General features: G+C 45.4%; 2 protein-coding genes across 2 annotated transcripts; both read right to left on the bottom strand.

Moving 5' to 3' along the window:
• Window positions 1–631: 631 nt before the first annotated feature.
• Window positions 632–1,215, bottom strand: LOC131663376 (uncharacterized). Its single transcript, XM_058933749.1, has 2 exons — window positions 1,071–1,215; window positions 632–999 (listed from the first exon to the last, which is right to left on the bottom strand). The coding sequence occupies exons 1-2, from the start codon at window positions 1,213–1,215 to the stop codon at window positions 632–634; spliced, it is 513 nt and encodes a 170-aa protein (XP_058789732.1).
• A 251-nt stretch (window positions 1,216–1,466) lies between these two features.
• LOC131663374 (mucin-2-like) lies at window positions 1,467–12,565 on the bottom strand. Its single transcript, XM_058933748.1, has 17 exons — window positions 12,561–12,565; window positions 11,919–12,048; window positions 11,676–11,792; window positions 11,385–11,591; window positions 11,191–11,307; window positions 10,898–11,101; window positions 10,713–10,823; window positions 8,319–10,634; window positions 7,887–8,252; window positions 6,942–7,820; window positions 6,683–6,875; window positions 5,771–6,616; window positions 3,193–5,617; window positions 2,874–3,142; window positions 2,545–2,818; window positions 2,226–2,467; window positions 1,467–2,170 (listed from the first exon to the last, which is right to left on the bottom strand). The coding sequence occupies exons 1-17, from the start codon at window positions 12,563–12,565 to the stop codon at window positions 1,467–1,469; spliced, it is 9,405 nt and encodes a 3,134-aa protein (XP_058789731.1).
• Window positions 12,566–14,545: the final 1,980 nt, after the last annotated feature.

Genomic DNA, 14,545 nt, shown 5'->3' with positions numbered 1-14,545 from the left:
TTTGTTATGTTCTACAACGTGTAAGTTATGATCAATAGAACGATCCATCATTGTTATCAATGGAAATTTTATTCATTGTATAGCTAGAATATTGTCATTTAATTATATGATTATTAAACACAAAATTTTAATCAAATAAGGAATTATATTTTGTAGCTATGAAATATATAACAGAATTATTCACATTTTTACTAAATTGTATTATAATTAGAATAATACTATTTTTCTATTGAAGATGCGAAACTACACACACACACACACACACACGCGCGCACGCACACACGCACATATATATACACATATAAATAAAACAAATTACATCTATTTATGTACAAAATACTCCTAAATAAATATCGTCCACTATAAAGTTTATTTCTAAATATAGGGATCATATAGTAGTATTTTATTACCCTTTAAACTATCAGCCACTTAAAATAAATAATGTAGGGAGTGCTCTCATATCGAAATACCAATTGATTTGTTTGCATAATATTATAATATATTATACTAAATTTGTTAGTGAATGAAGCGTTACAACTGTAACGAAGAAAGTGAATAATTACTAGCAGATGCATTCATGAGATACATTAGTCTACAATCCGTCGGTTGGATTTTCATCAACTGGTTCTAGTTAAACTGGTTTTTCTGTGACCTCTGATGAAGATTCTGATTGCTCTGTAGTTTCATTACATTCTGTACTATCCTCGGTCGTTGACTCTCCACTTACATCTTCGGTTGTCTGTTCATTATTTCCGCTTAGGGTAGTGTGTTCTCCGCTTGAGTCCTCAGTAGTCTGTTCGCCACTTCCACCTTGAGTAGTCTGTTCACCACTACCGCCTTGCGTAGTATGTTCCCCACTTCTGCCTTGGGTGGTAAGTTCTCCGCTTGAGCTTTCAGTGGTCTGTTCACCATTACCGCATTGCTTAGTATTTTCTTCACTTGTGCATTCAGTAGTCTGTTCTCCACTTCTGCTTTGGGTGGTTTGTTCGCCACTACCGCCTTGCGTAGTATGTACGCCACTTCGCCTTAGGTGGTTTGTTCTCCACTTGAGCTTTCAGTAGTCTGTTCACCACTACTGCCTTGCTTAGTATTTTCTTCACTTGAGCCGTCAGTAGTCTGTTCTCCACTTCCGCTTTGGGTGGTTTGTTCGCCACTACCGCCTTGCGTAGTATGATCGCCACTTCGCCTTGGGTGGTTTGTTCTCCGCTTGAGCATTCAGTAGTCTGTTCACCACTACGGCCTTGCTTAGTATTTTCTTCACTTGCGCCTTCAGTAGTCTGATCTCCACTTCCGCCTTGGGTGGTTTATTCGCCACTACCGCCTTGCGTAGTATGTTCTACACTACCACCTTGGGTAGTTTGTTCGCGAATTCCGCCTGGAGTAGTTACTTTTGTAGTGGTGCTAGTAGGAGATTCCACTGTAGTGGTGGTAGTAGGAGATTACACTGTAGTGATGGTAGTAGGTGACTACACTGTGGTGGTGGTAGTAGGAGGATCCACTGTAATGGTGGTTTTAGGAGGCTCCACTGTAGTAGTGGTAGTAATAGGCTCCTCTGAATTGGTGGTTTTAGCAGGCTCCACAGTAGTGGTGTCAGTAGCCGGCTCCACTGTAGTGGTGATAGTAGAAGGTTCCAATGTAGTGGTGATAATAGGTGGCTTCACTGTAGTGGTGGTAGAAGAAGGCTCCACTGTAGTGGTGGTAGAAGAAGGCTCCACTGTAGTGGTGGTAGGAGGCTCCACTGTAGTTGTGGTAGTAGCTAGCTCCGCTGTAGTAGCGGTAGTAGGTGGCTCCACTGTAGTGGTGGTAATAGGAGGCTCCACTGTAGTGGTGGTAGTAGGTGGCTGTACTGTGGTAGTGGTAGTAGGAGGCTCCGCTGTAGTCGTGGTAGTAGGTGGCTCAACTGGAGTAGTGATTTTAGAAGGCTCGACTGTAGTGGAGCCGGTAGCCGGCTCCACTGTAGTCGTGGTAGTAGGAGGCTCCATTGTAGTGGTGCTAGTCGTAGGCTCCACTGTAGTGATAGTAGAAGAAGGCTCCACTGTAGTGATGGTAGTAGGTGGCTCCACTGTAGTGGTGGTAGTAGCTGGCTCCGCTGTATTGGTGGTAGTAGGAGACTCCACTGTAGTGGTGGTTTTAGGAGGCTCCACTGTAGTGGTGCTCGTAGCCGGCTCCACTGTAGTGGTGGTAGTAGGTGGCTCCGCTGTAGTGGTGGTAGTAGGTGGTTCTACTGTAGTGGTGCTCGTAGCCGGCTCCACTGTAGTGGTGATAGTAGTTGGATCCGCTGTATAGGTGGTAGTAGGAGGCTCCACTGTAGTGATGGTAGTAGGTGGCTCCGCTGTAGTGGTGGTAGTAGGTGGCTCTACTGTAGTGGTGCTCGTAGCCGGCTCCACTGTAGTGGTGATAGTAGCTGGATCCGCTGTATAGGTGGTAGTAGGAGGCTCCACTGTAGTGATGGTAGTAGGTGGCTCCACTGTAGTGGTGGTAGTAGGTGGCTCCGCTGTAGTGGTGGTAGTAGGTGGCTCTACTGTAGTGGTGCTCGTAGCCGGCTCAACTGTAGTGGTGATAGTAGCTGGCTCCGCTGTATTGGTGGTAGTAGGAGGCTCCACTGTAGTCGTGGTAGTAGGAGGCTCCATTGTAGTGGTGCTAGTCGTAGGCTCCACTGTAGTGATAGTAGAAGAAGGCTCCACTGTAGTGATGGTAGTAGGTGGCTCCACTGTAGTGGTGGTAGTAGCTGGCTCCGCTGTATTGGTGGTAGTAGGAGACTCCACTGTAGTGGTGGTTTTAGGAGGCTCCACTGTAGTGGTGCTCGTAGCCGGCTCCACTGTAGTGGTGGTAGTAGGTGGCTCCGCTGTAGTGGTGGTAGTAGCTGGTTCTACTGTAGTGGTGCTCGTAGCCGGCTCCACTGTAGTGGTGATAGTAGCTGGATCCGCTGTATAGGTGGTAGTAGGAGGCTCCACTGTAGTGATGGTAGTAGGTGGCTCCGCTGTAGTGGTGGTAGTAGGTGGCTCTACTGTAGTGGTGCTCGTAGCCGGCTCCACTGTAGTGGTGATAGTAGCTGGCTCCGCTGTATTGGTGGTAGTAGGAGGCTCCACTGTAGTGGTGATAGTAGCTGGATCCGCTGTATAGGTGGTAGTAGGAGGCTCCACTGTAGTGATGGTAGTAGGTGGCTCCACTGTAGTGGTGGTAGTAGGTGGCTCCGCTGTAGTGGTGGTAGTAGGTGGCTCTACTGTAGTGGTGCTCGTAGCCGGCTCCACTGTAGTGGTGATAGTAGCTGTCTCCGCTGTATTGGTGGTAGTAGGAGGCTCCACTGTAGTGGTGATAGTAGCTGGATCCGCTGTATAGGTGGTAGTAGGAGGCTCCACTGTAGTGATGGTAGTAGGTGGCTCCGCTGTAGTGGTGGTAGTAGGTGGCTCTACTGTAGTGGTGCTCGTAGCCGGCTCCACTGTAGTGGTGATAGTAGCTGGCTCCGCTGTATTGGTGGTAGTAGGAGGCTCCACTGTAGTGGTGGTAGTAGGAGGCTCCATTGTAGTGGTGCTAGTCGGAGGCTCCACTGTAGTGATGGTAGAAGAAGGCTCAACTGTAGTGGTAGTAGGTGGTTCTACTGTCGTAGTGGTAGTAGGAGGCTCAAATGTAGTAGTGATTTTAGAAGGCTCCACTGTAGTGGTGATAGTAGCTGGATCCGGTGTATTGGTGGTAGTAGGAAGCTCCACTGTAGTGGTGGTAGTAGGTGGCTCTACTGTCGTAGTGGTAGTAGGAGGCTCCGCTTTAGTCGTGGTAGTAGGTGGCTCCGCTGTATTGGTGGTAGTAGGAGGCTCCACTGTAGTGGTGGTAGTAGGTGGCTCTACTGTCGTAGTGGTAGTAGGAGGCTCCGCTTTAGTCGTGGTAGTAGGTGGCTCAAATGTAGTAGTGATTTTAGAAGGCTCGAATGTAGTGGAGACAGAAGCCGGCTCCACTGTAGTGGTGGTAGTAGGAGGCTCCATTGTAGTGATGGTAGAAGAAGGCTCAACTGTAGTGGCAGTAGGTGGTTCTACTGTCGTAGTGGTAGTAGGAGGCTCCGCTGTAGTGGTGGTAGTAGGTGGCTCTACTGTTGTGGTGGTAGTAGGTGGCTCTACTGTTGTGGTGGGTTTAGGTGGCTCTACTGTAGTGGTGCTCGTAGCCGGCTCCACTGTAGTGGTGATAGTAGCTGGCTCCGCTGTATTGGTGGTAGTAGGAGGCTCCACTGTAGTGGTGGTAGTAGGAGGCTCCGCTGTAGTGGTGGTTTTAGGAGACTCCGCTGTAGTGGTGGTTTTAGGAGGCTCCACTGTAGTGGTGCTCGTAGCCGGCTCCACTGTAGTGGTGGTAGTAGGTGGCTCCGCTGTAGTGGTGGTAGTAGGTGGCTCTACTGTCGTAGTGGTGGTAGGAGGCTCCGCTGTAGTGGTGGTAGTAGGTGGTTCCACTGTAGTGATGGTAGAAGAAGGCTCCACTGTAGTGGTGCTCGTAGCCGGCTCCATTGTAGTGGTGATAGTAGCTGGCTCCGCTGTATTGGTTGTAGTAGGAGACTCCACTGTAGTGGTGGTAGTAGGTGGCTCCGCTGTAGTGGTGGTAGTAGGTGGCTCTACTGTAGTGGTGCTAGTAGGAGGCTCCACTGTAGTGATGGTAGTAGGAGGCTCCACTGTAGTGGTGGTAGTAGGTGGCTCCGCTGTAGTGGTGGAGGTAGGTGGTTCTACTGTAGTGGTGTTAGTAGGAGGCTCCACTGTAGTGATGGTAGAAGAAGGCTCCACTGTAGTGGTAGTAGGAGGCTCCACTGTAGTGGTGGTAGTAGGTGGCTCCGCTGTTGTGATGGTAGTGGGTGGCTCTACAGTTGTGGTGGTAGTAGGTGGCTCTACTGTCGTAGTGGTAGTCGGAGGCTCCGCTGTAATGGTGGTAGTAGGTGGCTCCACTTTAGTGGTGGTAGTAGGTGGCTCTACTGTTGTGGTGGTAGTAAGTGGCTCTTCTGTCGTAGTGGTAGTAGGAGGCTCCGCTGTAGTGGTGGTTGTAGGTGGCTCCGCTGAAGTGGTGGTAGTAGGTGGCTCTACTGTAGTGGTGCTAGTAGGAGGCTCCACTGTAGTGGTGGTAATAGGAGGCTCCACTGTAGTGGTGCTCGTAGCGGGCTCCACTGTAGTGGTGATAGTAGCTGGCTCCGCTGTAGTGGTGGTAGTAGGTGGCTCTACTGTAGTGGTGCTAGTAGGAGGCTCCACTGTAGTGGTGGTAATAGGAGGCTCCACTGTAGTGGTGCTCGTAGCGGGCTCCACTGTAGTGGTGATAGTAGCTGGCTCCGCTGTAGTGGTGGTAGTAGGTGGCTCTACTGTAGTGGTGCTAGTAGGAGGCTCCGCTGTAGTCGTGGTAGTAGGTGGCTCAACTGTAGTAGTGATTTTAGAAGGCTCGACTGTAGTGGAGCCAGTAGCCGGCTCCACTGTAGTCGTGGTAGTAGGAGGTTCCATTGTAGTGGTGGTAGTAGCTGGCTTCGCCGTATTGGTGGTAGTAGGTGGCTGTACTGTAGTGGTGCTGGTAGCCGGTTCCACTGTAGTGGTGATTGTAGCCGGCTCCAATGTAGTCATAGTAGTAGGAGGCTCCATTGTAGTGGTGCTAGTTGGAGGCTCCACTGTAGTGATAGTAGAAGAAGGCTCCACTGTAGTGGTGGTAGTAGGTGGCTCCACTGTAGTGGTGGTAGTAGGTGGCTCTACTGTTGTGGTGGTAGTAGGTAGCTCTACTGTCGTAGTGGTAGTAGGAGGCTCCGCTGTAGTGGTGGTTGTACGTGGCTCCACTGTGGTGGTGTTAGTAGGTGGCTCCACTGTAGTGGTGGTAGTAGCTGGCTCCGCCGTATTGGTGGTAGTAGGTGGCAGTACTGTAGTGGTGCTGGTAGCCGGTTCCACTGTAGTGGTGATTGTAGCCGGCTCCACTGTAGTCATGGTAGTAGGAGGCTCCATTGTAGTGGTGCTAGTCGGAGGCTCCACTGTAGTGATAGTAGAAGAAGGCTCCACTGTAGTGGTGGTAGTAGGTGGCTCTACTGTTGTGGTGGTAGTAGGTGGCTCTACTGTCGTAGTGGTAGTAGGAGGCTCGACTGTAGTGGTGGTTATAGGCGGCTCCATTGTAGTGGTGGTAGTAGGTGGCTCTACTGTTGTGGTGCTAGTAGGAGGTCCCACTGTAGTGGTGGTAGTCGGTGGCTCCGCTGTAGTGGTGGTAGTAGGTGGCTCTACTGTAGTGGTGCTAGTAGGAGGCTCCGCTGTAGTCGTGGTAGTAGGTGGCTCAAATGTAGTAGTGATTTTAGAAGGCTCGACTGTAGTGGAGCCAGTAGCCGGCTCCACTGTAGTCGTGGTAGTAGGAGGCTCCATTGTAGTGGTGGTAGTAGGAGGCCCCACTGTAGTGTAGGTAGTAGTTGGCTCCACTGTAGTGTAGGTAGTAGTTGGCTCCACTGTAGTGGTGGTAGTAGGAGGCTCGGCTGTAGTGGTGGTAGTAGAAGGCTCCACTGTAGTGGTGGTAGTAGGAGGCTCCACTGTAATGGTGGTTTTAGGATGCTCCACTGTAGTGGTGCTAGTAGCCGTTTCCACTGTAGTGGTGATAGTAGGAGGCTCCACTGTAGTGTAGGTAGTAGTTGGCTCCACTGTAGTGGTGGTAGTAGGTGGCTCCGCTGTAGTGGTGGTAGTAGGTGGCTCTACTGTAGTGGTGCTGGTAGGAGGCTCCACTGTAGTGGTGCTCGTAGCGGGCTCCACTGTAGTGGTGCTAGTAGGAGGCTCCGCTGTAGTCGTGGTAATAGGTGGCTCAACTGTAGTAGTAATTTTAGAAGGCTCGACTGTAGTGGAGCCAGTAGCCGGCTCCACTGTAGTCGTGGTAGTAGGAGGCTCCATTGTAGTGGTGCTAGTCTGAGGCTCCACTGTAGTGATAGTAGAAGAAGGCTCCACTGTAGTGGTGGTAGTAGGTGGCTCCACTGTAGTGGTGGTAGTAGCTGGCTCCGCTGTATTGGTGGTAGTAGGTGGCTGTACTGTAGTGGTGCTGGTAGCCGGCTCCACTGTAGTGGTGCTTGTAGCTGGCTCCGCTGTATTGGTGGTAGTAGGCGGCTCCACTGTAGTGGTGGTAGTCGGTGGCTCCACTGTAGTGGTGGTAGTATGTGGCTCTACTGTCGTGGTGCTAGTAGGAGGCTCCGCTGTAGTCGTGGTAGTAGGTGGCACAACTGTAGTAGTGATTTTAGAAGGCTCGACTGTAGTGGAGCCAGTAGCCGGCTCCACTGTAGTCGTGGTAGTAGGAGGCTCCATTGTAGTGGTGGTAGTAGGAGGCTCCACTGTAGTGTAGGTAGTAGTTGGCTCGACTGTAGTGGTGGTAGTACGAGGCTCCGCTGTAGTGGTGGTAGTCGGTGGCTCCACTCCAGTGGTGGTAGTAGGAGGTTCCACTGTAGTGGTGGTAGTAGGTGGCTCCGCTGTAGTGGTGGTTATAGGCGGCTCCATTGTAGTGGTGGTAGTAGGTGGCTCTACTGTTGTGGTGCTAGTAGGAGGTCCCACTGTAGTGGTGGTAGTAGAAGGCTCCACTGTAGTGGTGGTAGTAGGTGGCTCCGCTGTAGTGGTGGTAGTCGGTGGCTCCACTGTAGTTGTGGTAGTAGGAGGTTCCACTGTAGTGGTGGTAGTAGGTGGCTCCGCTGTAGTGGTGGTAGTAGGTGGCTCTACTGTAGTGGTGCTAGTAGGAGGCTCCGCTGTAGTCGTGGTAGTAGGTGGCTCAACTGTAGTAGTGATTTTAGAAGGCTCGACTGTAGTGGAGCCAGTAGCCGGCTCCACTGTAGTCGTGGTAGTAGGAGACTCCATTGTAGTGGTGCTAGTCTGAGGCTCCACTGTAGTGATAGTAGAAGAAGGCTCCACTGTAGTGGTGGTAGTAGGTGGCTCCACTGTAGTGGTGGTAGTAGCTGGCTCCGCTGTATTGGTGGTAGTAGGTGGCTGTACTGTAGTGGTGCTGGTAGCCGGCTCCACTGTAGTGGTGCTTGTAGCTGGCTCCGCTGTATTGGTGGTAGTAGGCGGCTCCACTGTAGTTGTGGTAGTAGGAGGTTCCACTGTAGTGGTGCTGGTAGGAGGCTCCACTGTAGTGGTGCTCGTAGCGGGCTCCACTGTAGTGGTGCTAGTAGGAGGCTCCGCTGTAGTCGTGGTAATAGGTGGCTCAACTGTAGTAGTAATTTTAGAAGGCTCGACTGTAGTGGAGCCAGTAGCCGGCTCCACTGTAGTCGTGGTAGTAGGAGGCTCCATTGTAGTGGTGCTAGTCTGAGGCTCCACTGTAGTGATAGTAGAAGAAGGCTCCACTGTAGTGGTGGTAGTAGGTGGCTCCACTGTAGTGGTGGTAGTAGCTGGCTCCGCTGTATTGGTGGTAGTAGGTGGCTGTACTGTAGTGGTGCTGGTAGCCGGCTCCACTGTAGTGGTGCTTGTAGCTGGCTCCGCTGTATTGGTGGTAGTAGGCGGCTCCACTGTAGTGGTGGTAGTCGGTGGCTCCACTGTAGTGGTGGTAGTATGTGGCTCTACTGTCGTGGTGCTAGTAGGAGGCTCCGCTGTAGTCGTGGTAGTAGGTGGCACAACTGTAGTAGTGATTTTAGAAGGCTCGACTGTAGTGGAGCCAGTAGCCGGCTCCACTGTAGTCGTGGTAGTAGGAGGCTCCATTGTAGTGGTGGTAGTAGGAGGCTCCACTGTAGTGTAGGTAGTAGTTGGCTCGACTGTAGTGGTGGTAGTACGAGGCTCCGCTGTAGTGGTGGTAGTCGGTGGCTCCACTCCAGTGGTGGTAGTAGGAGGTTCCACTGTAGTGGTGGTAGTAGGTGGCTCCGCTGTAGTGGTGGTTATAGGCGGCTCCATTGTAGTGGTGCTAGTCGGAGGCTCCACTGTAGTGATCGTAGAAGAAGGCTCCACTGTAGTGGTGGTAGTAGGTGGCTCCGCTGTAGTGGTGGTAGTCGGTGGCTCCACTGTAGTAGCGGTAGTAGGAGGTTCCACTGTAGTGGTGGTTGTAGGAGGCTCCACTGTAATGGTGGTTATAGGCGTCTCCATTGTAGTGGTGGTAGTAGGTGGCTCTACTGTAGTGTAGGTAGTAGTTGGCTCCACTGTAGTAGTGGTAGTAGGAGGTTCCACTGTAGTGGTGGTTGTAGGAGGCTCCACTGTAGTGGTGGTTATAGGCGGCTCCATTGTAGTGGTGGTAGTAGGTGGCTCTACTGTTGTGGTACTAGTAGGAGGACGCACTGTAGTGGTGGTAGTAGGAGGCTCCGCTGTAGTGTAGGTAGTAGTTGGCTCCACTGTAGTGGTGCTAGTAGGAGGACCCACTGTAGTGGTGGTAGTAGAAGACTCCACTGTAGTGGTGGTTTTAGGCGGCTCCACTGTAGTGGTGCTATTAGCCGGCTCTACTGTAGTGGTGGTAGAAGAAGGCTCCACTATAGGGGTGGTAGTATGTGGCTCCACTGTAGTGGTGCTAGTAGTAGGCTCCTCTGTAGTGGTGATTTTAGGAGGCTCGACTGTAGTGGTGCCAATAGCCGGCTCCACTGTAGTGGTGATAGTACGTGGCTCCGCTGTAGTGGTGGTACTAGAAGGCGCCACTGTAGTGTTGCTAGTAGTAGGCGCCACTGTAGTGGTGGAAGTAGGAGGCTTTACTGTAGTGGTGCTATTAGGTGGCGCCACTGTAGTGGTGGTAGTAAGTGGCGCCACTGTAGTGGTGCTAGTAGTAGGCGCCACTGTAGTGGTGCTAGTCGGAGGCTCCATTGTAGTGTTTGGTTTAGTAGGCTCCACTGGAGTGGTGGTAGTAAGTGGCTTCACTGTAGTGGTGGTTTTAGGAGGCTCCACTGTAGTGGTTCTAGGTGGAGGCTCCACTGTAGTGGTGCTAGTAGGAGTCGCCACTGTAGTGGTGCTAGTAGGAGGCGCCACTGTAGTGGTGCTAGTAGTAGGCGCCAATGTAGTGGTGCTAGTAGTAGGCGCCACTGTAGTGGTGCTAGTAGGAGGCGCCACTGTAGTGGTGCTAGTAGTAGGCGCCACTGTAGTGGTGGTAGTAAGTGGCTCCACTGTAGTGGTGCTAGTAGAAGGCGCCACTGTAGTGTTGCTAGTAGGAGGCGCCACTGTAGTGGTGCTAGTAGTAGGCGCCACTGTAGTGGTGGTAGTAAGTGGCTCCACTGTAGTGGTGCTACTAGAAGGCGCCACTGTAGTGTTGCTAGTAGTAGGCGCCATTGTAGTGGTGGAAGTAGGAGGCTTTACTGTAGTGGTGCTATTAGGTGGCGCCACTGAAGTGGTGGTAGTAAGTGGCGCCACTGTAGTGGTGCTAGTAGTAGGCGCCACTGTAGTGCTAGTCGGAGGCTCCATTGTAGTGTTTGGTTTAGTAGGCTCCACTGGAGTGGTGGTAGTAAGTGGCTTCACTGTAGTGGTGGTTTTAGGAGGCTCCACTGTAGTGGTTCTAGGTGGAGGCTCCACTGTAGTGGTGCTAGTAGAACTCGCCACTGTAGTGGTGCTAGTAGTGGGCGCCAATGTAGTGGTGCTAGTAGTAGGTGCCACTGTAGTTGTGCTAGTAGGAGGCGCCACTGTAGTGGTGCTAGTAGTAGGCGCCACTGTGGTTTTTGGTCTGGTGCATCTTTGTGCCCACGGATTACAAAGATATCCCTCACAACAATCTTCCGTTTTGGTACACTATTAATTATAGAAAAGTATATTATAAGTCAGATTATAATGAATTTTGATTAATTTATCATAAATGTTAAAGCTTACATGAGCACCAGGCGGTATACAATTTGGTACAGGTGGAAATTTCCTTATACTGCAACGCTTTGCCCATTTGTTACAGATGAATGGCTTACAACACTGGCTGTCATCTGAACACTGCAAAATAAATAATATTACTTTAATAGCTACAATAAATTTTGTGTTTTATGTCATGAAGTATTTATTCTTACTCTTTTTCCTGGCCATCGACATTTCTCATGTGATGGTACTGTTGAAGTTGCCGAAGTAGAACTCGAACTTACAGAAGTTTCTTCGCTGCTTCCGCTTTCTGGCGTCATCGGTGCAGTTTCTGTGGTGGTGATTCGTGGTTTCGTACAACGTCTAGCCCATTGATTGCAAATCAATGATTCACAACAATCTTCTTTTTTTTTACACTGAAATATGCATGTATATCCAAAATTTAGTTAAGCTAATAAGATAATACTAAATTCAATCTGACTTTTTTTTATAACAATCAATTTACAATTGCACCAGCAGGTTTACAAGTTTGGCCGGGTGGATAATTTGGTAGTTTTTTGGTACAGCGATTTGCCCCGGGATTACATATGAAAGGCTTACAACACTGGCTGTCATCTGAACACTACAAAATTAATAATATTACTTTTATAGCTACAATAAATTTTTTTGTATTTTATGTCATAGATTATTTATTCTTACTCTCATTCCAGGCCAACGACATATCTTATGTGATGGTACTGTTGAAGTTCCCGAAGTAGAACCTGAACTTTCAGAAGATTCTTCGCTACTTTTACTTCCTTCGGTTGTTGGTACAGTTACTGTGGTGGTGGTGGTTCGTGGTTTCGCACAACGTCTAGCCCACTTGTTACAAATGAGCGACTCGCAACAATCGCTATCTTTGCTGCACTGTATTGTAAAAATTAAATTCGAAATAGAAATCATTTGAATTTTATCGAATACTATAAGTTCAACTTCAATATTATTACTTACGAGAGAACCTGCAGGGATGCAAGTTTGTCCAGGTGGTAAATTATTTGGTCGTTTAGTACAACGATGTGCCCATGGATTACAGATAAATGGATCACAGCAATCATTGTCATTTGAACACTATAACAATCAAGTTCATATTTTCTCGTAGGATATGTTAATTTTTTTACATTTACCATTCACATAGATTACTAAGTAAGAAAGTAAAATTCATCGATTAGTAAAGATTCTTTTTCTATTACTTACAATGAAACCAGGTGGGCGACATGATTTTTTTACTGAATACCACCAATGTGCTGAAGAGAATGTTGCTCCAAAAGTTACGAGGCAAAATAATATCAATACCTTCGACATTGCTATGTCTAGGTTGAAGTTTCTAAAAAGAAATCACAAAAATTTTCATATGTTACCAGTCGATTAATTTTAGCACATCCTATTTTTCTATCTTCTATGATTGTAAAGACATACTTTAAATAAGCGAATTTACTATTAAAAACGACCACACGCGAAGATACTTGAAGATGAAATAAACGACATTATATATTTAAAAATCTTGATAAAAACTTATTCCATTTATTTTATTGCCAGGACATAAATAATTTGTAGCTCCAGATGATCGTTATACCTGTTTACTTGGAAAATTCTAATTGTATTCCTGACTCATACTTTCATGAAGTTTCCGAGAGTACGTAATATTTTTATCAGCAAAAATGTAGATGAAAATACATTTAATTCAGAAAATACTTGTGCTGAATGTTTTTACATCATTTACATTGTTTTTCAAATCTTATTGTTACCGTTGAATAAATCTCATTTTTTAATAAAAATTTTTCAATTTTTTTCGTTTTTTATTTATTGTGTAGTGTAGTATACATATTGCGAACTGACGTCATGTCAATTAAACTATTAATATGTAAAAATATCAAATATTAACTAAGAAAAGTAGATATATATTTTTCATTCTAAATCCTTCTCAATACTTAAGACTGCTAAATATTTTAACACTTTATTTAGTGTCAAAATATCTTCATCTCTTGCAAGCAATTCTAGTTAAATATATATAATAAAAGTTGACGGAGCAATCATTTTTTAGATATAGTAAAAATCATCAGCAAGGTCACCATCGTCATTTAACATCAGTCTCAAAGTATTAATCAGTATTTATTACTTATATTCATATATTTAACAATCATCATATTAAATGTTAATCTTTGACACAAGCAATAAAGATATTGTAACAAAATGTTATATATATTAAAGACCTTACGTCACGGAAATTTTGAATGAAACAAGATATATAATTTCTCTTTTACAGGTTTCATGTAACGATTGCTTCTAAGAATGGTAGCTGCAGAGAACTGCTTATTGATTGAAATATAATCATTTTTCATCACAAATTAATTAAACTATAATTAGGTTTTGAACGTAATAAAAAATGATAGGTATAGCTCATCAAAATTTACATAGAGAGGAAGAAATTAAAAAATAGTAATTATCTTATTAGGAAAAATTTAAATATGTATACTAAATCTCGAAAATAATTGAATAATACTGTCAACATGTTTTTGATCATTTAGTTAGGTAGCTTATCAGCCGAGATCATAATAGATAAATAAGTTCATGAATAACATGACATTTTCCATGCTTCCTTATCTAAATAAAAGCTATTGCCCTTCGTTATTCAGCGAAGCCTGATAAGTAATTTGTTCAAATGAACGGAACACTCTATAATCCATGACGAAATTTTTACAAACGTTTTAAATACGTTGTTCATTTCAATTGACCACAAATGGAAGATCATTTGTGTTTGATGGAAATGAATTGTAAAATAAAATTGAATTAACGAATTTTATTTTCCAATCAAGTATTTCATTGCAATCTCTTATTTTTCCAGATTTTACATGATCAATCGCTAAAGAATATTCCGTGATTTAATCGACGTTACAATTTTGATACGTATAATCAATAACCTTCAAAAATCAATAATCAATTCAACAAAATTAGAACGACGTGAAACATATCAAAATATTAAATCCATGGACACGCAAATCTAGTAATCCAGAAATACATATTAATTTCTTTTTTCTATAAAATGGCACTTTCGATTTTTTATGATATTTGAAATTGTTATGAATTCTTATTTTAATAATTATAATGTGATGGTTATAATATTACTATGGTGATACTAATAAAGGGCAACTATGGTTTTTTCTAGACATGTTTATTTATGCTTTAAGAATTAATTTTTAATAAACTAAATTTTAACTGTTTTTATTGTTACGTATCTCTCCCAAGTATTATAAATTGTTAAAGATTTCCAAAAACTTCTCTATTGTATGCCTTGGTGTGACTATATGATGTAATCTAAATAGTAATAATCTTGACCCTTGTATGCAATAAATAGTATAGTAATTATTCCTTTAATACAAATGTCAGTATCTAATGTTATCTGTTAATTTTTTTATATAATAATAATTTGTTGCAACGTAAAATACATGTGACAATACTGAAAATTAATTACCATTGAGTAACCACTTATAATTTTCATATTAACAATCATGTTTTAAATTAGAGGGCTAATAAATATATATGTATAATTCTCACTTTGAAATAGTGTTTGCAATTTAAATATTAAAATGAATGTAAGTACGCAGACGATATTGGGTCACTGCGTGCTTTATGCAAAGAATTAAATAGAATTTAATGAAAGCTTATTGAGAATTTTAAACTAAAAAAGCGAATGAAAAGTTGCAATTTGCCATCATTAGAATCTTCAATAACAAGTGGAGGGATGCAGTACATAACAATATGCTTAGAATGAAAAATAAGTAATTTAAATAACAGAAAATCAAATGACAATGTTCGTTCGTATA

The sequence above is a fragment of the Phymastichus coffea genome, unplaced genomic scaffold (genome assembly GCF_024137745.1).
Source record: "Phymastichus coffea isolate CEN01 unplaced genomic scaffold, Cenicafe_Pcof_1.1 PCOF00033, whole genome shotgun sequence".
NCBI classification, from domain to species: Eukaryota; Metazoa; Arthropoda; class Insecta; order Hymenoptera; family Eulophidae; genus Phymastichus; species Phymastichus coffea.
This window is presented reverse-complemented; position numbering and strand designations above follow the sequence as displayed.